The sequence below is a fragment of the Patagioenas fasciata genome, chromosome 1 (genome assembly GCF_037038585.1).
Source record: "Patagioenas fasciata isolate bPatFas1 chromosome 1, bPatFas1.hap1, whole genome shotgun sequence".
Lineage (NCBI taxonomy): Eukaryota > Metazoa > Chordata > Aves > Columbiformes > Columbidae > Patagioenas > Patagioenas fasciata.
The window spans coordinates 89,456,770-89,483,476 of NC_092520.1; the positions used below are offsets into that span (position 1 = coordinate 89,456,770).

At 43.2% G+C, this 26,707-nt stretch overlaps 1 protein-coding gene across 1 annotated transcript in view; it reads right to left on the reverse strand.

Moving 5' to 3' along the window:
• Positions 1-26,707, reverse strand: part of CYYR1 (cysteine and tyrosine rich 1) — a 60,939-nt gene that overhangs the window by 5,507 nt on the left and 28,725 nt on the right. The window contains exon 3 of the mRNA XM_065862651.2: positions 1,085-1,242. Coding sequence (XP_065718723.1) covers positions 1,085-1,242 — 158 coding nt within the window. The remainder of the gene's footprint in view (positions 1-1,084; positions 1,243-26,707) is intronic.

Consider the following 26,707-nt stretch of genomic DNA (forward strand, 5'->3'; position numbering starts at 1 on the left):
TCTGCACAAAGCTAGCTCAGGTACAGCCTGAGGTACCAGTTCCCACTCACTGTGGATATAACTCCACTGCAGCAGACCCATCAGGGGTCCCTACTGTCCCCTGGGATGCCCCAGAGCCTGTGACAGCCTGTAAGCTCAGTGCCAGATCCGATTTAGGCTCTGTGCCTCCCCTGCTGCTGCCCTGCACCTAAAAAACCATTACACCAAAACAATGTAAACCTACAGACAGGCCTGTATTGAGCAGGTTCAACACTAAGCCAGAGCTAACAAACACTGCCAGATCTCAGCTGACTTTGACCTAGGCACAACAGACATCTCTGCACTGTTCCTGTCTGTCCAGGCACGGTCCCAGGCAGATGCAGAGAGCTAGCTCGGGTCCAGCGGTGCGTGTCAGCCAGTGGTCCCTCCTGGGACACACAGCAGCGAACACACTGCAGAGATGCCTCTGTGTCTTTGTAGGAGTCATCCGGGATCCTGCAGCACCCAGCAGTGCCTGTGAGCTCCAGATGAGCACCAGTAAGCTTGGGCTGCATTAGACTCCACATGGCACCACTCGAAACCTTTGCACTACAATCCACAGACCTTATTGTCCAGGTTTTCCCCTCGATGTGGTATGTCGGGTCCCCATTGTATCAGACAATGAAAGAGAGTTGACTGCACATGAATGAGAGCAAATACAAGAACCGGAACACAAAAGACGAACAACTGATCTGCTGCCAGACAGCCTCTGGTGCAGGGAGAAGGTCTGTCCTGCACAATGCAGTATCGCCCCGAGAGAGGTCTCAATGAGCTGCTGTGGGCACCACCAGTCATACAGCTGTGTGTGTGTGGCACCCAGCCAGACCTCATTAGCCCACTGAGCAGCTGAATCAATTATCCCAGGCAGACTGCTGCACTGACAAATGCTGCGCACGCTGAGCTGCCTTGCGCTTCTCAGCAGGGAGTCGTGCTGATCCCCTCCGGACTGAGAAGAGCTGCCTGCTCTATCCGCATCCCCCATTCACTGCGGAGCCATCACAGTCCAAAGATACACCCCTCCCATGGCTGCAGGCACCCTTGCAGGGGCGTCATTTCGCTTTCTTACCTGGGTACGTGCTGATAGTGTTGATGTGCGTAGTTCGGATGACCCCCACTCGAGTCCCGCGGTTGTTCTTCATGCACATGCAGATACAGATGGCAATCCCAGCAATCACTCCCATTATAAATACTATACCGAAAACAATTCCAGCTATCGCTGTGCCTCTGCAAGGGGAATGAAAACATGCAGTCAGTCTCAGCCAAATAATATTTACAAAACAAAACCTTTTTCTCAGGAGTGGCTCCCATTTAAGCAAAAAAAGTGCATACGGATGACTGAAAATGCTGCAAATTTTGATCCATCAGGGCATCTGAATAGAAGAAATCAAAGATCTCTGAAACCAAAATGAGAAACTCTTTCAAAGTTGCCTTTGCAATCATGCCAGCTCACACTGCTGATTTGCCCTATGTTAAGTCCTCCCATTCCAGGGCCTTTAGAATTTAACAATTTTTAAATATTACCAAGAATAATTTATTCCTTTTCCACTCATCACACAAGATTTTTTTTTTTCCCTAAAGGCATTGGTATGACTTTCTTTTCTAAAGAAAGACTAAGTTATCCTCAGTAATATATTCCAGAAGCATCCCAAAGTGCCTGCATGCTGTGCTTCCACAGGAATGGTTTTGTCATTGTTTTATCTTAGGTCAAAAAGTCCTTCTGCTGTGCTTCTGAGCCCACAGATTAAGGAGAGCCTCCTCTTCTTGAGGATGAGCAGCAAGAAGCAAAGCAAATGCCCACTCTTTCACACATCTGCTGCTGCAGCCAGCATAAGTATTTGAGGCTTAAACGATTTCTTTTCAGACAGTCCAGAGGAAAGAATTTAGCTCAGCCCCTGAAGTAATGAATCAGACTTTCCTTGAAATCATATAGAGAAAGGAAAGGGAGCCTTATAGCCCTGACACACAGGAAAAAAAACCTCACCAAGCGGCACTGAAGAGCTCCCAATAATACTGAGGGCAAAATCAGCCTTTTTGATGAACCCTAGCTCATTCAGGTTTGTTGTCAGGCATTGGCAGTGCAGCATATGTTATATGAAAGATGGTATTTATAGCCTGCCCTTTTATGAAAAAAACTCAGTGACTTGCCAGAAATATTCTTACTCGGTGTATCTCTTCATCTTCCAGAAAAAATTTCAAATAGCAACCTTGCTGGCAACTTTTCTGCTGGACATTTTAATCAATCCAAACTGATAGTTTGTCAACAAGAATAAGTTTCACTAGGAATTATTGCAATGCGGAAAATAAAACAGGCACTGCAATACTACAAAGACAAATATGAAAAGGTATCTAAAACAATAGTTTGGCTTCCCCATACAGGCGTGGGAATAAGCAGGAGGAGGCCTGGTTTTCAAAATGCTGTTAGCCTCCTGGCTTCCAAAGTGCCTGCAAGAGTCAGGATGGACTCAACACTTGAAAAATCAGACCTTCTATTTAGGAACCTAAACATGAATTTAAGAGCTTGTTTTTAGACCCCAACTATTCAGCAGCTTGGTTAAGATATGCAGTGCAATTACAGAATTATATAGCATAAGTAAACAGAGACAATTTGCTGTCTTACTAAAATACATTGCCAGGGAGCTAAATTGCTCTCTGCTGTTATGCAGCAATGAGTGAAGAGTGTGCAAGGAGAGTAAACCTGTTAACATTTTCCAAAATATATAAAGGCCTAATTTATGAAACCTTAACTCATGCCAGCAAGCACCTGGCCATAAAGCCAGTAACTCTAAACACTGATGTGATCAAGTGCTTCACTATTAACCACCATGAGTAACTGAGAAACAACCTCCCCACCCCGCTGCGTTCCCAATAGTTTGGCTCTAAAAAAAAGATAGTCCGATGCTCTTTGAAGATGTGACCAAGAGACGTTCAGTTTTGCCATCCTGCTCTCTCTGGAAACATTATCGCTACCTTGAGAGAAACTACTGTATGGGAAAACAGTTTGATTTAGCAGACACTTTAACACAATACTCTCTTCATTGCAGAAAGTTTCCTTGTAATACCTACAATTAAAAAATCAGGAGTAACGTACCCCAAATATGAACAACAGTGAACTGCTACTGCTTTTGCTCCATACATTTAGTGGATGAATTGCTGTGCCCTTCACTGGGAGCACTGCATCGCAGAGTCATGGGGAACTCCGTTTCGCTGAAATAATCCCTCTTCCAGGTGGAAGAAGCAGAACCAGCCGCTGCTGACTGCTGGCCTCGGCTCCAGCATTGCATTTCTGCTTTGTACATGGCCCACTGCTGCCCAGCTCCTGCATCCCAGGTATGCTCTGCCTGGCTGATCAGCTCACATCCCAGAAACCACAACAGTTTCCTGTACTTCTAACCAGCTGCACCCTGAGGAACACCCAACCTCCATCCTAGAGTCTGACAGAAGTGGGTAACACACAGCACATGTTACTTTCCCAGTGCTAAATTACAAGTTCTTTGATTTAAAAAGCCCATTTCAAACACAGTTTAAATAGTGTTTGTCTCAGCTGTCTCCAAAGTCATTAGTTCCAGAAGTGGTCAGTCATATGCCATTTGGTCATCTGCCCTGAGTGATGGGTTGCAATCTTCATGCACCAGTGCCTGCCAGACACCCCAGCCTCACACCGAAAGCCCACCTTCCCCTTCTGCATGAACTGCTCCAAAGCAACACCCCTTCACTAATTTAAGTGTTGATTCTGTGATATTTTGCCTAAGAAGGAAGACTGTTTGTTCACAAGAAAAAAAGATGACAAAAGGTCCGATACCATCTTTAAGAGGAGTTTCCATCTTTCCTCAGATATTAAGCAGATCCTTACACACCTGCCAGCCTGCTTTGGGTGACAGAACTGAGATCTGAGGACTTACCTGCAGTCCTATAGTTTTTCCTAGTGACCCTTTGGAGGTGTTGGCTGACTGGCACTGTCTTACCTCTGCAAAGAACAGCATCATGGCAAGACACAGCTGTAAAAAGCCCCTCTGCATCTGTTTGCATCTGAAATTCAAAAAGAGCTGACTTCGACTGGCAAAACTTCCAAGTTGGAAAAGGCCTCTCAGTTTAAACACAACTATACTAGAAAGCAAAAACCACTTCAGCTAGGCTAACAAATCTAGGTCAGCAAGCAAAATAACAAATATCCACTAAAGCACTCATTTGCTGGTCCCCACCATAGCTCCTGCTGCTATAGCCATGAACCAGAAGCAAAAATGGTCACCAAAGAAAATATTCGCCAGCTTCAGCTTTGCTGACAAAACTGGTAAATGCAAGCAAGGACAAAAAGCGGTTTAAATAACTAGACCCACTGCTGCTCATGGATTCGGGTTTTCACACTGCAGTGATAAATTTAGGCCACCTATGGATGGTTACACAAAGAAAGCCTGAGATACGGAGCAAAAGATGTAGGTCATTCTTTAAATCCAGTTGCAGCCTGACCAAATACCAGCAGAAGAGCGCTTTGCTGGCCTCAGTGGGCTTCAGACCAGACCCAGTGATATGTATGTGAAACTGTTCCAGGAATCAAGTGTTTGAGTTGAAAAGGATCTGTTCGAAAGGACTTCAGGAGATGCATCTTGCCAAATATATATAACAGGACATATGTAACGTTATACCACTCTCTGATGGTGAGTTATAGCTTAAACCCATCCAATTCAGAGACCTGTAGCCCCTGCCACTCACAACAGCCCCCAGTAAAATGAGGAACGCTCTGCCTCTGAACATTGAGCTGCACCTCCTCAGCACCAAATCCCAGCAGGACGACAGTCATGCAGTAGCTGTTCTGGGCACACAGCACAAAAATAAATACTTGTTCTTTTTGTGGAAAGCTTGTGGTATGACTAGAACTTACAAAGAAAAACAAGCATGTACTTTTTTATAAAATATGGCAGAGTTTCTCTTTGTGTTACTATGGAATTTCTGAAAATAAATATCCGGTAAGTAGATATCCCTTATTTTATATTAAAAAAAAAAAAAAAGCTTGCTTTCTCTCTCTCACTGATATTTTAGACTTCTGTATAGAGACACAGAAGAATAGAGCGATTTTTCATGCTATTGCTGTTGTAGAGCTGCTCAAGGGAAAATACCTAAGAGAAAAAGGGTACTGTAAAGCAAAAGAAGACCTAGAAACCACACAGCAGAGTCACACAGCAACTAGGAAGTCTGAAATAAAGGTAAAATTTTTAAATGGAACAATTTAAAGGAAAACATGATGCAAAGTCCTTTACAGAAGCAAAGCCAATGAAGAGGAAAAGACTGCCACAGAAAAGCAATGCACAGAAAAGTAAAGATGGAGAGAGGGAAAAGTAATTTTAAAGCTGTGGAAATGTCAAGAGACATTGTCAGGGTAAAAATCAGATATTTGAAGAAGCAGCTTTCCACCTGCTTTTAGCAACATTCCTCTGGAAAGAATGTAAATCCCATTCACAGCTCAACATTCCTGGCCCAGCAGCGTCCTGTGCAGGGGATCAGGTCCTTTACTGGGTGGCACCAAGGCCTTGGTGATACTGGAGCCAGGCAGGGCTCTAATTGCTCTTTAAGCTGGCACAGCTGAGGTGCCCAGAGTCAGAGGAATCATTCTTCGGGGAACTGGTAACTTGGGTGTTTTACACAAGTGGCAGAGGCGCCACCAGCGGTTGCTCCAGCCTGTGATGGCTAGGGTTGAGATGACTGGAGAAAAGGAGAGAGACTGCAGAGCAGCCCTGCTCCTTCGGGTCTTAATGAGTGGGAATGGACTTCATTCAGAGCCTCTTCCCTTCCAGACGGTTACTAATTTGGGATTTAGGCAAGTAAAATTCATGTCAAATTTGCTCAAGGTGAATACGGCCTCCACAGTCATTTCCACTTCAGAGGCACTGGATCTCAGAGGTTCAGTCTTCTGGTTCAATAGGTCAGCGTTTCCTGGAGGAAGAACGATTACTGAATAGGCACCAATTTTTAAATGCATTGCCAAAATTTGGGAGCCAGATATATATATGACCTTCATGGCTGTGTGGCAGGGACTCTGTAGTTCGTTGGCCTTTGTTTTTTCTTCTTGGGATCTGCCCTAACTTCACATGTGGTATGGTGAGATGCATAAAACTTTGCCGGGGAGCCTGGTTTAATAGTACAAAACTGCAAAGAAAAGAAAAACACCTTTCGGTCAGCTTTTCCAGAAAGCCCACATAAAGTAATGCAAACTGTCTTAATCCCACCACCACCAAGATAGTCTCTCCTGAGTCTGCCTCCTCTGCCCCTGCTTCCAACCCAGGGATCCCGTCTCCAGTGAAGTGCATGTCCCAAAAACTCCCTGCACCACTGTGGTTGAGGGATGCTGTGGAGTGTGTTCCCCTGCCCTCCTCCTGCCTCTGAAGTGTTCTCAGCACAGTGACACACATGGGTCTGGCCCCAGGGAAGGGCCAGGGCAAACCAGGCGATGCAGAGGTGAAGATATGCCCGCCAGCCTGACCTCGCTGCACCAGAGACCTCCAGCCACGTCCTTACATCCCGGTGCTGCTTTGGCCTCTCCCCAAAACTCTCCTGCTGAGGCATGGGTTGCCCTCCTCCCCTCACGTTTGTACTCATGCCCCACACCTGCACCTACTCATTGTGCCAAGAAAGCCCCAGCTCCTGGCGGCGTTCTCCTCCGAGGATGCTATGGGGACAGTTTCCATTTGCAAGTCCCCACCTGGCAGCACTCCTTGCCCCCTGGGTGCCTTGGAGGGAGTAGGTGCTGCCTGGCACTCTGCTGGCTCACCCCACACCCCCAACTTTTCATCTTTGGGTCTTATGACCCTCACACTCCTGCACATTTTGCATTTGTTGTATTTTACAAGCAGATGGTTTCTCTTGATTCCTGTTTTCCTCTCTGGAACACCTTTAGAGGCTTTCTTTGACTGGAGAAGCTACTAGGAGCATGCAGCCAAAAAGATGCCTCCAGAAAAGCATGAGAGAGAAAATTTTCTCTCCTGACCTTCTTCAATGTTTTGCAGCTCAGCAACTGTGTGACGCAGTATCACTCAGTTGACTTCTCCTCTGCAAACCTGCTCAGCCTCATCCTGAGCTCACGCGAATTTTAGCATCCACAGCTTCATGGCAAACAGCTCCCCAGCTTAGTTACACATCACAGAATCACAGAATGTCAGGGACTTGACCTTGAAAGATCATCCAGTCCAATCCCCCCGAAGCAGTGAATCTGAAGAACTGTCTCCTCTGGCAGGTAATGTCAGCCCAGAACCCATCAATCCATGTGGGAATTTGGATTGTTTTTCCCTGTACACATCACATACCATTTACGGGCCCAGGATCTCCTGCCTGGACCCATGTTCTCCACTGAGGTCAGAAGCTAAAGATCTAGCACAGCGGAACTGCAGCCACCAGCTTTTCCAAAACCCAGCTCCCTCCGTTACGCTGTATCAATTTAGAAACTATCATTGCAGAAGTCGCAGAGCTCCGCACCAGAGAGGCATTTATATTGGCATAAAGGTCTTTTCATCCTGTAATAGCTCACATTAGCAATTTTACAGAAATTTGACCGAGTATGGCAAGAAGTCATTAAAAGCATGCGAAGATCAGTATTCCCACTCTGCCTTTGCTATATTTCATTACCATATTAGTGCAAGAAAGACGTGCCACTCTCAGTCTTCACTCTGCTCAGCTGATCTCTTCCACCTCATCATCTTTCCTAATTTCCAGTACTTTTTTAGTTCTCCAATTAATTTATTGCCAAGTCTCTGTATCTATGATTTGCTGGCTCTGCATCTCTGGAATAATATTAATAATAAAGCATGCAATGCATTTTGGAATACTACTCCTAATACTAATAAACACCCTTTAATTTTTTCCCCTTTCAGGCATCCAAAAAGAAGCTGATAAGGGATTTTTTAAAACTCATTCTCTGAGATGAAATAAAATTTTAAAAAATCAATGCTGTTTGATCTTCTGATCCAGCCACTGACATTTCGAAAAATGTACTCTTCGGACTCTCAATCAGACTTGATTTTACTTGGAGGGAGGGGGTGTTGGGCTATTTATTTAATTTGATTGGCAAACCCTGGGTTACTTGGACCATCAGCAGAAGTGCGGTGGGGTTGTGCCCCATTTTCTCCTGCCACTGCCAAGGCAGGAAGACTCATTCTGGGACATTCGCTACTCTCTACAGTTGTCCTTTTATTTTCATAAGGACAAAAACACATAGTAAGTGATCCACTAAGAGACTGGCATTGCCACCCAGGGCATTTTGGCTTGACAGCTGGGGTACCCCATGGCAAAAGCTGATGGAGGAGTGACTGAATTAGCTGGGGTACCCCATGGCTGAGCCAGTAGCCCTCTCACCACCAGAGTTTTACAGTCCTCGAATGCAGCCGTCAGGTTAGTGTTAACTGAAAAGCCATCCAACTAGAGAATCAGTTAAACAGTCAGCTAGCTGCTGCCTCCTGGTTTAAATTAAATAATTGGTTTACAGAGTAGCAACTCAAATGGACCAGGCTTGACTTTGAGGTTTTACTTTGCAAGTTGCACTTAGACAAAATTCCTACTAGTACTTCCTTTAAATACATGATTTACCACAGGGAGGACGGAGATGATTCTCTGTGTCTGTAAACAAATCCCGCCTGCCTGTTGAAACTGGGTACCGACTGTACTTAGACAGTACTTCCCTTCTTTTGCTCCTACTTGGTTGTATTCAAGGTGAGCTGTTAATGTTTAATTCCTTCCAAATAGTTTCCTCTGTGCCGTTCCCTCTCTACCTTGTTATGTTTGAAAGATTATTAACTCAAGAACCAAAATATCCTGAGTAGCAGATGTACAATGAAAAGGTAGTGAGTAATCATCCCAGTTCATGACCTCCCTCTTCCCAGCTCCTTGCGGACAGTTCATCACTTTGAGACTCCTCCATGTTGTTAAGCTACATAATCTTGCAAAGAGTTAAAGGATCATATGTTCTGTCTTTTGGTATTGCCAGTGCCTGAGCAATAGGGTATCTTCTACAGCTTATTCAAATGCTGCTGAGCCACTGAGGCGTAACTGCAGCACACTTGCAAAACCAGAGAGAAAACCATATAAACTGCAAACCAAAAGGATACATAATTACAGCTTGTTCTGGTTTGGGCTATCATTGGACAGACTTTTTAGACAATTTGCCTTTTGAGAAATATGTAGATGTTTTATGCTTACTTCCTTTATGCCAAACCATATGCTTTTCTCCCCAGCACACTGCTGGAAGTGCTGCTTGGCCAGCAGTGCTGCAAAATGTTTCAAATAAGCAATGCTAGGAAGGCTAATGGAGCTGCTACAGTAGAAAGAGTGGGCTCTTCCTCTAGCTGGATCCCAAACTGCTTTCCCTGCTTGTGTGCAACAGGCCTGAGATGCTCCTGTTGCCCCAGACAGAGGGGGTGGAGGGGGGGATGACACAGCATCTGCCCTGCTTCAGACTCAGTGCAGGCCTGCCTCAGAAACTCAGTTTTATGAACAGAGGGAATGATGCATGATATATAGCGGGGAGGTGCGTGCTGCAGTATAACGAGCACAATACGTAATACACAGTGGTGTTATTAACTGATCAGGGCTAAGCAGATACATTTTGATCAGTCCCGTCCTGTCCAGCATTTTCATCAGACTAATACGAGCTAATGCAGATGCTGGTTTTGAAACACTAAGTCAGAAATACAGAACTAACTGGGGAGGAGGAAGTGGGTAAGTGGAAGCTTTTTTTTTGACCTTCTATGTGAAGGAATTCTGATTAAGATTTGCAAGGTTTCCAGTTACCACTTTTCAACCTTGTGCTCTCCTGCTGCTTCTCTGTCCTTGTTTTGCAGCACCTCCTCTCACCCCACCTTTCCCTCTCAGACATCCCGTCCTGTTCCCTGCAGCCATGACCTTCCCTTGCTCTGTAATGTGCTTCGCATGCTTCCCTGGAAAGGAAACAGAAGTCATAATCCAATTTCCACTTTCCAAAACATTCCTCATTGTGCTCAGGAATCCAAAGCCCAACATGACGTCGACTTTAATAGAAAATTACGGTACAATTGTACCTCATATAGCCTCCACTTTAATTCAGAGATTTTTATTCTTTTTATGCCTGTAGTTTGCATTGCTGGATGAGTCTGCAATTTAAAATGCTTTCTGAATCAACAGCAACAGGAGAGGCTGAAATTCCTGCCCAACTTCCAGCCCTTTGAGCATCAAAGTGTGTGAGGTAAAGCAGTTGCATTACTGGGTATAAACACTTGGGAGAATCCCAGAAATATTACTTTTCTGGTAATTCTTAACATACCCTTTCTGATAGTCATTTTATTTATACCAATTTCTGCAAATGCTTAACTTTGCATGCTTCATGAGCTCAGTGCAGGAGAATCCCACAGTCTCCCTCCTGGGAAACTCTTGCTGTAGGAGCCTGACTTACTATTCCGACTTCTGGACATCTTGCCTGTCAGATCCTGAAATCTCTGAGCAGTAGACAGTCAAACCTGCCTAGTTTTACCCAGGCATGCATCTAGAGTGTATTTTTACCCAGCCTGAAACTAAGACTGTAAAGTCACGGTTGCCAGAAGGATTGATAGTTTGGCATCTCTTTGCATGCCTGCTTTGCACCTGTAATAAACCCCAAACCCAGCTGTGTGTGATGTGATTTTGATGTGCCAGGGAAGATCCTGCACAGGGCTAACTGCTTTTTGGTCAGTGAAACAAGGGAGCAGGCGCTATGGGAAAGGGCCCAGAGACAGAGCTCTTAACTCTTGCTCTGTGAGGCAGAGGAGCAGCAAGGCAGGATGGAGGAGATCCAAGATTAATTTTAAAAGAGAAATAACGGTGATGGCTGTAATTAGAAAGGATAGTTCCTCATGATTTCCAAGGCAATGTGCTAAACAGAGAAACAAACGCTACATATGGAAACCAAAGGAGAGCACTGCCACACTCCAGGATGTCTTCCATGTCTTCTCTTTATTTTCTTGTGCTGGCCTTGACGTCTGTTTTCATAGTTTCATGCCACTCTGCCCATTCCAGTCAACTTCACTTGCAAAGCTGTGCACAGTGAAGGCTGGTCCTTACTGTATTTATTAATGATTTTCTACGCATAAGACTGTCGCCTTCTCAGCAGCCTTGTGCGTGCCACCTAGCCGCTGCCCAGAGCGCTGCGGCACAAGCTGGAGGTGCTGGATGAGCTAATCAATAACCATTCTCTGCTGCCACATCTTCTTTGGCTGGAACAAAGAAGCCAATGACAGAGAATGAACTGGTTGTTGGCATAAAACCAACTCCTTAACATAACGACCACGCCTTTTTATTGAAGTTTCTGAAAAACAACAACAAAAACGATGACAAAAAGATGGCAGCAGCACTCTCCTTGCTGTGTTTCATTTGGGTGGCATCAGGGTGACCCTCCTCTGCTGTTAAGAGCTGGGACCTGATTCCTAGGCAAGGCATCCTCCAGCAGAGACCAGGGCCAGGCACCTCAGGAGGGCAGTGCTGGAAAAGTCTTCTGCCTGTTCCCGCTGGCAGGGAACAAACTCATACCAAACTCAACTGACCGTGTATCTCTGGCTGAAATTCAATGACTGAGCGAATCGAGGTAAAAACACGTTATTTCCCTGCCAGTTAAATCCCTTCCATGACAGGGTTGTCTTCAAGAAGAAAAGGCCGCTTAAAGTAACTGTAAGACAACATTACTATTTGGTTTGCTAATGAGAAATCTGTTTGTATTATGTAAACGTGGCTCTTCTAGGCTGCAACCATGGACTTTATAGGTTTCCCTGAGGGGCTCCCAAAGAAGGCCATGGTTCAAGTACTCGGTATCAAAACAAAATTGCATGTTGCTGACTCAAGATCTCCTTCCCAATTATGGAAAAGTTGAGGTCAACAGAAACATTTTTTTCCTTCTTGGTGGTCAGCTCTGAAGATTAAAGTAACCTAGATGCCAATCTAGCAGCTCATGTATAAATTGCCAAGACAGACATATTTTTGATGTTGAAAGATTTCCTCCTAGATGCAATGTAGCCCCTAAATAAAGCAACATATGAACTTTCAGAGGAACGAAGACTACAGAGTAGAGAAGCCAACAAGCAAACACCACAGACCAGTTATTACAAAACCAATTGCAGCTCTTTCTTGTGCAAACTGAACTGGAAGAGCACCATAGAGACCCTCAGCCCTGACATGCTCCCTGCTCATTCAGCCCATTCTGCAGGAGTCCATCATTCTCCTCTAAGGGGGATGACAGATCTTCTTCTTACAGCCTAGGATATATCCTCATCACCTGTTTAGAAGTTGAATGGGAGCTCAGATCATCCATAGTAACTTCCTTTCATGAGCACACTGATGCTTCATCAATTGCCTCTCTCCGAAACAAGTACTGTCTTGGGAGAGATCAGCAGACACGTGAACACAGCAACACCAAGAGCACAAACCATATTTATCCACACCACCACTGGAAAAGCATCTGAAGAAGCACTGGCTCCCTGCTATACCTTCTGGAAAGGCCAGCAACGCTCCTGCTCCTTTTACTGGAATGTTGTGTGAACACCAGCACCATGAGGGAGGGAGCATTGGGACCCACTTGCTGAAGCTGCGTCAGGGCTGGTGCCAGTTACCCAATGACTACATCCATGACTAGAAAACAGCTCTGATGATAAAAAGCCAAATGCCTTCCAGCTCCTGCAAAACTCAATGCACGTGACAGGCAGTTCATGGTCCTTTCCTAACAGCATTGTTTTATTTATACTCTTTCACTGGCATTAGTGAGCTATAAATTACTGCCAGAGCAGAATCTTATTAACTCTTATTTTATTTTTTTTCTCTACTTGGAAATTGAGGGAGGAAGAAGGGAATTTGCCTTTTTATGCAACAAAGAAGAGGAAGATTGTAACCAAAAAACCCTGTTTCACAACAACAACAACAAAGTGAAAATAACACAGAATATGACAAAGCAATAACATATCTGAAAACGAACAGATGCCTGCAAGCAACACTACTTTATGGTTTTTGACTTCTTCAGAAATCTGATTCTCAGAACAGAAACTGTGGCTCCAAAAAGCATTCATGATTCATTAAATTTCATCTCAAATTGGAAGATTTTACTGCTTTTAGAATTCTGTCTGTTAGACAAATGAAAAAGATGTGGGTTTTTTTTGGACATCAAATAATCTGAAGTGGTTCCTGGAAGATCTGGAAGAAAATATCTGGATTAAGAGATTAAAACCCCAGCATCATATATTATTTTATTCCATTTTGAAAATAAAATAATAAATTATGTGCATTGCCAGAGTAACAGTGCAATAGCTTTTAAAAAGGCAGTGCTAGCTAGTACTGTATATTTTGAGTATCAGTAAATCTATCTGGGCTTTGAATTATCCAGCATAGGGATCTCTCCCTCATATTTTCCAATAAAAATGATAAGACACTGAGAGTCTAATTTTAGAAATTCTGGAGTTGAGTGAAAGAAAAAAAATGTTTTTCATCTTCTCTTTCCATCTTCTTTTTCTAATGCACTTTAATATTCAACTCTTACCCCTGTGAAAGCAATAAAAGAGCCTCTTCTGCATTCTTTTCTTCTCAGATATATAGCAGCAATTCCATTTTTCTTTCTCATTCTCTCTTCCCAGGTGCTGTGTCAGAGCTTATGGTGACCATGAAGATCCACTGAGTCTAAGCCAGTGGACATTCTGGCTCTAAGTCACCATTTGCAAAAACCTACAATGAACTTGAAAGTATTTACGTAAGTCTCTGAGGGATTCAAACCTTATTATGTAGCATAAGCAAATTATGGTTTTAGTGGTTTGGAACACCCTCGTTAAGCATGCATGAATGCCATTTTCAAATGTAAAAGAAGTTAAGTGGTTGGGCATATGAATCATTTTATGTTTCTGGAGAAAAGGACTATGAGTCAGAAAACTAAAAAAACCTGAAAATTAAACTGCAGTTACAAAAACGTGCTGTGGCTCTTACAGGTTCCATAAAACGAGGAAAGTTGCTGTATCTGAAAGCAACTGTGCTGAGGATGCAGAAGTCGCCGCAGGATAAAAACATGTGCACACGCTACATTAAGTAACATTGAGCTAGATTTGACCTCTTCCACCTCAGGAGCTGTTTGGGGGCCGGAGAAGAACCAGTTACTGATGAATCAGCAATAACTTCCCTCATCAGTGCAGGAAATCCTTGCTGATCTGCCTGCGTGACCCAGACAAAGGACAGGACACCCCACCGAGCAGCGAGGGAGAGCAGACCTGGGACACAGTCCCCTTCTCCGCTTTCCCAGGCAGTGGGACATTGCTTATTCTTGTAGAGATGTGCAGAAGAGACACCCCTTGGCCCTGGTCCCTTCCTCACAGTTTCAGTGTCACTTTTTACGCTAATGAGGTGTAGCAAATAAAGTGCTTTGATTTCTTTAGGCACAGAGCCCGGTGCCTTTTCCCCTCCCATGCAGGGAAGGTTAGGAAACCCTCTTCCCAAGGGCCTTGTTTGGAAACCCCAAGAAAGACCTTAAACATATGCTTAGGTTTACATACCACACTCCCAATGAAGTCAACAGACTCCATGTGCTTTGTTGAATAAAAGCCTAAACCCACTGTCTCTCAAGCAATTAAAACGTTATCCTTCAATTTTAGTTTTGCCTAAGGTAACAGCTTTGATGCTCGCTCGACTATTTGAAAAGAAACGCTCTGCTCCCTCCCCTCAGAAACGCGAGGAAGCCTGGCAGAAGGCTCTCCCATGCTGTGATTATCACATTTGACAGTGGTTAAACACAAGTGGGAACACCAAAGTGCAGCCAACCTTCAGGTGTCTTTTGCCATACCGCATGCTCCGGTACAGCCCTGCTCTGTCACAGGGCTGAGTGTTCGTCATGGCTCCGTGGAACAACAGAGGATCCACAAGCCAGAAAGGCTCATATCCATGCAAATATCTTCAGCAGCAAAAATAGAGACGTAGTGACAATCTGAGCGATTTTGACAGAACGGTCCGTAAATATCGCATTTTGCAAAGTTTTCCTTGAGGCTTTAAATACTGCTGTTATGTCATGACCTGTTACTAATCTAAACTTTACACCAGTTCGCAACAGTGTGACAGAAGTGACCGAATGCCGTTATATCACCTGCAAAATATTTAACATCAAAATTATCCACAACCACTAAACCACATATTAATACAGTTTTCATTAAGACACATGCTTGTGGGGCAAATTTTCTCCCCCAGTGTCACAGTCCATCACAGTCATTTCAGATATATGTGCAACTGTTGGAAAGAGCAGACAGGTTGGTCAACAGCACAGTGAAATAACACAGAAAAATGTTTTCCCAGGAAAATGAATGGAATTCTGTCCTTTGGCATAAGCAAACCATGCACCCCATCGATTAAACAAGAGTTACACTCTTGAATCAAGAAATGCACTTTAGCTTACACAGCTGTCATACGTGCAAGGACATACACTCTGCCACACAGCATCTCTCCAAAACAATTCCAGTCTGGAAACACCATCACTTAAGAAGGGATCGAAAAGCTATTTCACACTTTTATATCAAAATGGAATATGCAAGGTCAGTTTAGAAACACATCACTAGAAACACACTTGTAGAGGAAGCTTGCAAAAGAAAAGATTCTCAACAATTGGAGGAGAATGGCTCTGAACAGCTTTCCAGGAGATGCAGCAGGGGTTAGTTGCTTGAGAGGTGTGAATATTGAGCCTGACACGTTTATAAAAGCAATCATGTGATGGGTTGCCTGTGGTAGCGCGAGCCCGGTCGCACTGACCCGGGAGTGCAACGCAAGCAAAAGTTCTGAATTCAAAGTTAAGCTGCAGTAGGTTTAAAAAAGAAAAATATGCAAAGACATCAAAAGGACTCACATCTCTGAGTCAGTGCTAAGTCACCAAAGCTCTGGAAAAGCTCTGGGCTCAGAGATTGAGAGAAGCATCTAATTAGCAGCCTCCATTCCAAACTTTCAATTATTTTCTTTCTGAAGCAGCTGCATGCATCGACTATTTCCAAACAAAACACAGGAAAATTCTTGTATTAAGCAAACATTTAATCCAGCAGAGGCATTTTTACTGCGTCGGAAGAAATAGAGGTGAGATAATACCCTCAGGCAGGTCTTGTCATGGCATAGGAGTGAGATCCTTGGTCTACTGCCAAAGGTACCAGAAGCATGTCACGGACTAGTCAATCTGAACTGCCAACTCAATTAAACTAATGATTGTACTGTACAACAAATTTTCTGAAGTACAAAGTAGAATTATGCTTCCCAGCTATGGGGAAGACATGTGGTAAATGAAAGAAGAACAGAGTGATATGAAGCAAAAAGGCGGATGGTACAATAAGGCAGAGAAAGTAAAAAATGAGAATCTAAGAGCAATTATATTGAAGAACCAAAAAGACTAATAAATGAAAGAATTAACTAGTCCTCTCCACGTCACTGAGGATGTCTCTTTGTGCCTTTCAAATTTCAAAGGCTACGCACACTCAAAGCAAAGGTCCTGACTTAAAAGAACACTTAATCACTTAGGGCTGAGCACACGTTTAAATGCTTTCTTGCACTGGGACGCCAGTGCTTGAGAGGAATGGGAAAGCAGGAACAGAAAAATAAGTGGCAGTATGTTGGAATTGGCAGAAGCTGCAGAACACACTGTGTCTAATACGTGACATGAGCTGAAATGGAAGGAGGCTGGGGCTGAAATTGAAGGAGGCTGGGAAGAGAGTTAAGAATTGACAGAGTTTTAAGTACTGACAGCCAAGATGACATAATGGCTGAGAAGGTCTGATCCTGAAGTGAAACTAATGACACACACTGATTTCCCTAAAACGGATCAGAGTTTTACGAGCACTGGTGATCTGCCTTTGTATTGTGCCTCGCTTTTCAAACCATGGCCTTGCTGTCTCTCACCTTTCACACAAATGGTGAACATTTCAACCACACCAAAGGTTTGGGACAGGCACGCTTTAGGAATGGGACAGCAATGGCATGCACAGATCATGGGACTGAGTAAGAGTGGTGGCAATGGGAGGGCCCGAATTCTGGTCGCTTGACATGAGTGCATCCAGAAGAATGAGAAATGCACTAGAAAGCCATGGCACATACATACTCCCATCACAGAATGAGATGCCACAACATTTTGGCCACATGATGAAGATACATCCAAGCACAAATTGCAGACAGGGCCATGGAGAAAGAGAACAGCAGCTGGGCAAGGCGTCAGCTGCATTAATTAGAAAATCAGCCACTCTTGTTTTTGAGGGAATTTAATCACTGCACAAAAGCAAAGCATCATCAGGAACACTAAAGAAAAATCTTAAGACTTCAAAAAAGGAGAAAAGCAAAACATTAGTGGGTATAATGAAGGAACTGGAAAAAAAACAGGTGAAAATATGAAGGTGTTTTATCACATAGTTCTCATTTTCAGGCTTTTGCAATGGATAGCTTACACTCTGAGTGGTTTTTTTGCAGTTCGACTATCTCAAACTTCAGCTATTTGTGTCTGCCTGCACAAAATACATGACTTCGCAATCAGGTAAATGTATTTTTATCTGCCTGTCTTTAATACTACCCTCTTGTCTACAGCATTGAATAGAAGGCAAAGTCGATACGAAACCCATCCAGCAAGAGAATATAACTGGTGTATATGGCTTAATGGTGTAAGGTAATGGATGTATTTCCTGACATAAAAATGCACTCGTGCCTCTCCTATGACCTGCCAGCTTGTGAGTAATGAAGTATGTGATCTTCTAGCTACTTAATTATTATAATGTTTTTGTAGTTTGGTTTTGCTTCGGAATTATTTAATAATCTTTTTTTTCCATATTGTGTTTCTACCCTGTGTTATCACATAGACAATTACAAGAAAGAGATTTACAGCATCTTTTTTTCTGATCAGAGAGCTCATATGGATAAAGTAACATACATGCTTGCATGTTTTATAATACCTTTATTTCAAACACCAGGATATCACTTGATTTTCAGCCTTCGTGTCCTGCACTCACCAAAGACAACAAAGCTTCTAACAGGACTGTGTCAATGATAAACCACCATCATTCTTAAGAAGCAATTTGCTTTTTCTAAAGTGAATGTAAGAAAGTAAAGTAAAAAGTAGTCTTGGTATTTATAACATCTAAGATATTTATTTTGGAACTGCTGTTCAGTACATGCCTCGTAGTACAGTCACCAGAGCAAGATACAAATATTGCAGCTGTCAAAGAAGTAGAACAAAGTATCCACAGAATCATTTCAGTCCCACTGTGCTTTTGCTTTCCTTTATCAGCAACTTATCTTGAAAGGTGTTTCATCTATTTAAAAATGTTTTTACAACTCCCTCATTTCTTTAATGGATTTGGGGATTATGAAGAGACCCTTTCACCACAAGGGAATCTGATAATGCTCAGATAAACAATCTGTTTAGTGACCCAAGGTTATGCGAGACCCATCACCAGATTATGAGTCGTGTGGGGACCATGTTGTAAACAGTAACTTTTGGGAAGCAGAGAAATAGATAAATTAAATTCTTCCATTTCAAAACAGCAATTTGATAAAGTGCTTTTTCCCCCTTCAAAAACAGGGTTTGGGAGATTTCAGAGAGAAAGGTTTTCACCACTAATGAAAGGCTTAGCTGAAAGCTCATATGATCAAACCCATGGTGTTCCTTTCTTCCTATTTAATTGTCAAAGGGAACAGCCATGTTTTAATTTTGTCTTTTCCTCATTTACTAATTGCATAGAAAGCTGTTTAATTTAGCTTATTCCTTACAGAATTAAACTCTACAGAAACAAAATGTAAATCATGCTCAATCAGTGACAGTTTAGACTACCAGGAAGCAGTTAGGTCTGATTTGAAGTAAGAGAGAGTTTAAATGCATACCCGATACAGAAGCCCTGATCAAATACTCTGCTTTTCCTAGCCTTACAGCAGTGATGGATTTCCAGAGATGCACCACCAAGACAGGGGTTTTGACTGCCTCTGATATTTTGCACTGTGCTTCTGGTCCCACCACTCAACCTTCAGCCTCATGTGAACCAGCCAACTCAGGCAGAGGGGAAGCAGGAGGTGGGGACAGAGATCTCTCACCTAGCTTTAATTAATTGACACCACGCACATGTGGCAATATTCACAATACGGAAACTAGATTCTCCTTTCTTTCCAGAGGACAAAAAAAGTTGTTTCAGCTCCCCAGCTGGCTTGAGAAGATGCAGGTCTATGAAAGCTGACAAATATTAATGCAGATATTCACCAGCCAAGGACTTAGCTCAGAGGGTTTTAGAATAATTTCTCCTGAGTAGCATTCAAATGACCCTTACTGTACTTCCTCCATGTAAAACGATGGTCAGTGACAGAAGAAATAGTTTCTCCAACCCCTACAGCACCGCATCGAGCAGGTACCCACACTGCAGCCCACCGAGGAGCACATGCTGGAGCAGGGGAAAAGTGTGAGGAGGAAGGAGCAGCAGAGAGGAGCTGTTAGGGACAAATCAGACACCCCATTCCCCATCCCCCTGTGCCAGATAGGGAGGCAGAGGAGCTGGGGATGAAGCTGAACCTGGATGAAGCCTGGGGCAGGAGGTAGGAGGAATGTATTTTAGCTTATGTCTTTATTTCTCATCATCCAACTCTATATTTACTTGGCAAAAAAATATTTTTTCCCTTGGTTGAGTCTGTTTTGCCCATTATAGTAATGAGTAAGTGAATGCCTTGTCCTTATCTCAACCCACAAGCTTTTTCATCTTATTTTCCCCCCTGTCCTATTGAAGAGAGTGAGAAAGCCGCTGGGTAGGCACCTGGAAGCCATCCAAGGTCAAACCACCACAAGCAGACAAATGATCTAGAGCCCTAAATCTAACAATGACTCCAACTCTCAGAGAGTGATGTTCCAAGATATTCAAGAACCCCATGCCTACAGCAGGAGGAGTCAGATTTTTAGCTGAATTAGAAGGGAGGATCTATCTTAGAAACCCTCTGGAATGGCCCTTAGCTGCCCACTCCACGTCTTCCCAGAGATTCCGAACCACACTGCAGGTACCACTCAAGTTTCTGCTAATTACTTACTCAACTACCACAAATTGCAGTCTGATGTATTAAGAAAAGACAAAACCAGAGCAAGTTTACCTTAACTGCATAAAGCTTGACGGGCATTTTAGGGCAGGGGGCATAGTGTTTCATTGAATGTCTGGGCTTTTTGTTGTTGTTGTTTTGGTAACGTTAATGTGACCTCTGAATCAGGGCAGTAAAAAGTTCTGCCTTTTCCAAAATTTTCTGCTTGGTGAGAGCTAATATAAAGAGATATCAGAACTGGCACAAACCAGCAAGGATACATTGTATTTAAAAATGTAATGCACAGGTGCTCAGAGGTTAAGCTCACCTATTCTGGTCTCAAGCTGACATGACATAAAATCAGAGGTAGAATAGCTTTTGTGAACCAAGCTGAGGGAACAGGCCATTCATTAAAATGTCATACTGAAAAACTGGAGATAAGTGACGACAGTTTAAATATAAAGCAAAATAGAATGACGGGAAAAAATCCCTATTTAGCAGTCCAATAACATTTTAAAAGACTTGATAGTAGCTGGTTAACCAGCATTTCCAGAAAAACAAAAATCTCAGTGATTTAATGTGGAAATAAAAAACCAAAGACAATCCCAGTACTACAAAAGGAAACACATTCCCTAAGGATAAACTCATCAAACACCTGTGTATCATCTAAATTTATGAAGATAAAGCTATGCCACACCTCTCACAAATACTTGTGCCCACACTACTAACCTTCCACAGAGAAATCTTAGGTGCTTTTTTTAGGATGTGTGCAGCATCCTGTTACGTGGAGCTGTAAAGGAATTAGTCAGTGCTAGAATGGCAAAGCTGGGAAACTCAGCCAAGAAAATCATAGCCTAGAAGTTACTGTGGTGGCAGAAAGAAGATTTGCTGCTGTCCTGGGGCTAATGGGGAGAACTGGATGTTATTTAGTCCCTTCTCATGCTACTAATCTCCACTCCTGGGGTCAGGATCTGAGTAAGTTTCACTGAAGTGATCAAATAAAATAGAGTCATCATGCTGGAAGGCATAGCATGGCTGGACGACATAGAGGTCACAGGCTGGATTTTGCCTCCGCTGCTTGCCTTCTCTTCACTATCTGAAAAGACAAATGGATTCTTTATACATTCACTCCTATGTAGCAAGATTGCTTTGTCAAGATAAACACTAGAAATCACATTTTTTAAGTTGTGGAGGTTGATGCTGGTGTACCTAACTGAGTTTTAAAAACCTTGTTTAGGACAGCAAATTAGCTTTATAAAAGCACTACTGTAAGACAAGTAAACAACCACCCTGACCACTTCACGAAAGAAGAAGAGGCACAAAAATGTTTAACCGCAGGCGTTCTTGAAAAAGAACCCAGGATTTTCAGTCCTCATACATATTAGCTGCTTCCCACTGGCATCCATCTCCCTGTTGCAAAATAAAGCTTTATCGTTTCCAAGTGTTTTACTGCACTGATGTGCAGATATTGAAAAGCAGCGCTAGAGGCTTCCTCAACAGTCAGAGCACAAAGATCTGTAGAGAAATGCCAAGTTCGATGCAGGCTGTAGGGTCCTTTCCTCTCCCTTAGCACACGCACTCAAAGGGTCTAACACATAGAGAACATGCTCCAGAAATGGCTGCCGAGCTGAAGAGCCCTCCAGTGATTCAGTCTGACTCCAGGCTTGAATTTCCTCTCTATTCGCAAAGACTTCTCACCCGAAGAGGCTGGCAGTCATAAATAAATGTACAGCAGTTTGTGGCTACCAGCAAATTTCCATGATGCGTTTGGTTGGATCTGGGCTAAATATGAACCAAAGCCAAAGAAGATACAAGTCAGGGCACTGATGTACAAGCAAGGTTGGCAATAAATGGAGAAAATCAGCATCAGAAACTACTACAGATAGTTTCGATCTCATCCAGGCATCTTGAGTCAAAATCAGACTTGGGCTTTACCAGGTTCTTCTTCTGTCTCAGGCACTGTGGCACACAGGACGCTTACCCGAAACACTAATCCTTGATGTGCTCAACAGGTAAGTGGTGAAGGCTGCAGATAAGCTGAGCACAACTGATGGAAGTAGGAAATTTCAGGCATTTTCCCTCTTTTTGTACAGTAAACCTTCTTTAGAATTTTTCTGCCCCTTTGGCGGGAGGATGAATGGAATGAGTGAATCCAAGGCAAAGAGTTTTGTAGGTTTGCTTGTTGTGCAGAAGGGAAGGAAAGGCCTCCAACTTTGCCAAGGTCCAGGTAAACACAGAATACTTCTTTTACTTGGCACTAAGTCATGAGGCAAGAAACTGGGTGGAATGGAGTCAGTCCCTGGCAGAAAAGACATAGGTCTTCTCACCTATCTGTTAGGAAACAGGAAAAAAATTTGGTAGCGCATCCCACTCTTCATCGTGTTCTGTGCTTCAGTGTGGCCATTTATATTCATGTGAAATGAGAGGGAAAAACCTGCAAATTAGAAAGGTAGGAGTTTACACCCTCTTTGCTCCCTTATAAACATGCAAAATGCAAAACAGTGGAGGGGGGTTGGGGGGGAGACTAAATTGGGCATTGATGGTAGAAGAGGTAGGAGAAACAACATTATAATGCTTCCATTAAATCCTCATGGCAGATTGTAGAGAAGCCTTTTAAGCACAACACTGAGGCCTGGCTGTGCTGGGACCCCATCATGCCCTATGAGCCATGCACAGCTCTGAGCCCCCTTCAGTCTCCGTGGTGCTCCTTCTTTCACACGACTGGTGCTGTAGCAGAGGGTGAGTTATCTGACAAATAACATGCATTTCTCAGATCATTATTACATGCTCAGATGTTAGAAACCAGGAGTGAAATGGTGGCACAAATGTAATCCAGGAAGACAGTACCCACTCCCCTGAGAATCTCAACGGTGCTGCTATGCCCCTGTGAACCAGGCAGAAAAGTCAAGTCGGTATGTAATAAAATATAAGCAAGCTTTTGTAGAACGAATCTGATAAAAATCCCTGCCAATGTGTTTCTGCCTCTTCAACATTTCACTTCTTTTAATCTTTGTGTCAGCTTCCTGTGTTTCAAATAAACCAGGAACCATTAATGCATTTTCTTTCATTTCAAGAACCAGGCAGGCTCTTGGCTCAGGACTTGGTGATTGGAAACAGCTATTTTGCCTCAGCATTGAGTCTGCATGACCATAAAATGCTTTGGAAGCCACGATGGCATTGGCAAACATAATTCTTTCAGTGTTATCAATGCAGTGTAAATCCAACCTTTTTTGAAATTCATTACCTGTCAGGCAAAACTATTCATGCATAATACATATCTTGGAGCTGGACACAAGATTACTGACATTATTTTACTCCCTATTTCCTTTGTCGTGGAAGCTCTTCATTCCTGGCAAACAGAAAAAAAGTCTTACATCCCTCATAAAGAAAGACGTCTCAACTATGTTTTTATTTACCTTTTCTGAGAACTGACTCAAAGTTTGGCATCAGTATAAGAGTTACTCCCATTCTTCCTTTTCATAAAGTTTTGAATTTGTTTGCATTGTTCATAAATGACCTTCAAAATGACATGAAGAGAGAGCATACTTTACAACAAGTACAACCACAGCACAAGTAACGGCATGTGTTATAAAGAAGGTATGTATCAGTCATTCTTGGGGTAATTCTAGCTGTAACAAAATAAAAAATGAAGCAACTCTGAGGTAAGCCTGTAATTTTCCTCTGAAAGCCGTAAGTCTGCATTCTGCTAATATTCTTTGCACTTTTACAAGGCAATAGTTTCATATTTGAGCTTTGCTTTGTTATCTTTTCAAAACTGAGCTTCTCATTAACCCTCTTGAAAACAAGTATTTGTTCCCAGGAAGAAATATAAGCATATGCGCTGTGTTACACAGATGTGGTAAGAGTTGTGCATCCTGGATGCAACAGGGCTGCAGATAGTCAGGAAAAACAACTTCAAACCATGCCAGGCTAACTCTCTGTATCAATGGTAATAGTGTCTGCTCATGAGGTTTGCAGACCATGGAAATTTTGGCCTTACTGTGTGCAGTTCTTACCTCTGGGCAGAGACGATCACTGTCTGACCCATGGAGTGTTTGCAATGGAAATCCTCCTGGTTATGGGAGGTCCCGGGACCTGGCATCAGGTCTGCACTGAGGTCACCCATCCCTACCTCTCATCTCCATAAGCATGACAGAAGAATGGCCAAAGATAGCTTTTATAGATCACAGAATCATAGAATCATTGAATGGTTTGGGTTGGAAGGGACCTTCAAAGTCCATCAAGTCCAACCCCCTGCAATGGGCAGGGACATCTTCAACTAGATCAGGTTGCTCAGAGCCCCGTCCAGCCTGGCCTGGAATGTCTCCAGGGATGGGGCTACTACCAGCTCTCTGGGCAACCTGGGCCAGTGTTTCACCTCCCTCATTGTAAAAAAACTCTTTCTTATATCTAGTCTGAATCTACCCTCTTTTAGTTTAAGATCATTCAAATAATTTCTAGAGGCTAGTAGTTGGTCAAATGTAAAAGAAAGTTGGTGTTTCAGATAATTAAAGACAGCATGTAACCATGTTCTTCCAAGTTGTCCCAGTGGCCACTTGGAGGTGTGACTATTCACCTGATCTAAGTTATTTTTAAGGTGTTTCCAATAAGGTGTTTCTGAGGAGGTCAGTATGATTTACACTCTTGGTTTTGTACTAGAAAATACAGCGGTGAGCATCACGAATATGTAGGATTAAATTGTGGAGCAGAAATCAAGTTGGCAATGGCTGCTGGCATGGACAAACATTCCAGCCTCTGACTCAGGTGTATCAGGTTCTCTCCCCACCGTTAATCATATCTGAGTCAATTACTTCTTTCAAGGATTATGTGGAAGGAATACAATGACAACATTTGTACTAGCAAATTATGCAAAATATCAGGTGACAATTTCTTGGCAGTTTCAAAATAAGTAAATAGAGCAAAGAGGTCTTTTTGGTAGCTTTCCATTAGTGACAGTAAGTCCACTGATGAAGGGAAGTATTTGGTTTTCTCATCTCACCATTGTGATTTTTTTTTTTAAACTGAGTAATTATCAAATTCCAGTCTGCTTTCACTTCGGAATCTCAAATGACAAGGACTCAAAGATTACCTTGTTGCTTTGTTTAAGTTCTCATTTCTTTCACTACACCTCCTTCCTCCTGGTTTATAACCCTGTGCACAGGTGTTTGCTTAGTTAAAGCCTAAGACAGAAAGATGATACAGCTATTCCACAGTAAGCTTGTGGAGGGCCGTGTCTGCACCAGAGCAGCACCACATAAAGTAAGTTTGCAGGCTGCAGCAGTGTTGCATGACCTGGAAGCGCCTGTGCTCGGTTCTGTGAGGGTCCTGGGGCAACGGGGCGAAACAGGACAGGAAGGGAGTCAGCATCTGAATGCATCTGTTCCTGTACAGAGATGGGTTGCAATAAAAGCCACTGCTGACTGAGGTGCCTGTCATCTCTGCGATGCCTCTGAAAAGGCAGCAGCTTTGTGTAGAGCCCCTGGAGCTGTTCCAGAAAGTTACTCAGTTTTCCAAAGCGTGAAGCAACAAAGCAAGCACTGCTACTGCCAAATCAGCGCCCCCCAGTCACGTTACCCGAGCTGTGGCTGTGCCCTTGGCTGTGGGGAGCAAACTTTCAAAAGGAAAAGTCAAGTGCAATAGATGCGTGGAGAAGGCTGTCCATGCAACCCCGAATAACAGCGTGCATCAGTGCAGAGTGAACGTGCAGTGGTAGCTCTCCGGCACAGTTACGTTTTCTTTTCTCTTCATCAGGACCTAAACAACCTGCCTTGGGGAGCAAGGACGAAAGAAAACAGTGGAGAAGATGGAGACCAGGGCAGTTCACAGGAAGACACAAGCATGATTGCCAGCAAAGAAGAAAAGAGCTTCTCTTACATGCAAAAGTTATTTTTCATTCTATTCAGAAGTGCATTTAATCTTGTATTGGAAATCACTTTAAATACATGACAGTCTCCCCTACCATTTTGGAAGAAGTGACTTTTCCTTCTGAGCAGCCTTTCAGGATTATTTTCATCCTGCTGGTTTCTGCATGCGGCCAGGCTGATCTGCCAAGGGCTGCTGCTGAGCTCCCCAGCCCTCTGATCCTCACAGGACCTCCACCACTCATGACTCTCATCTCAGAATCAGAAGCAAGAGGGTGGCCTGGACCATCAGCCCTGGGAGAAGCCGACCTCTAAGTGCACCAGCCAAATGGAGCCACGCCACTGCAATAAATCACACTCCATTGCCTCTCACATGCAACCGTTTACAGAGAAAGGAAAAACCTCTCCTGCCTACCACGTCCGGCAGGACATTTCTTACTGACAACCCAGGCTGAAATAAAACACCAGGACCTATGCCAGAGCATGCAGAAGTAGAAGCAGATGCAAACCATGCATTGTTCTTCCAGAGATAAAGTGGCACAAACCCCAGAAATTCAAGACCAGAATTTTCCATTTAAAAATTATGCTAGGATTTGTAAACCTGATACAACCTCAGGATTTTTACTGTTCTGATTCATAAATCAGTGATTTCCATCCCAAGGGTAAAGAAAGGATTTATATTTGAAAGCGTATTTAGGATTTATTGGCAGGATTTGTCCTGTAAAGGCATGGAAGGATTTGTAAATCTAATTTCTCACTTATAAAAGCTTTTGAGGATTTTTATGTGGTAAATCCAATTAATGTAATTTTAATGTTACGATTAAAAA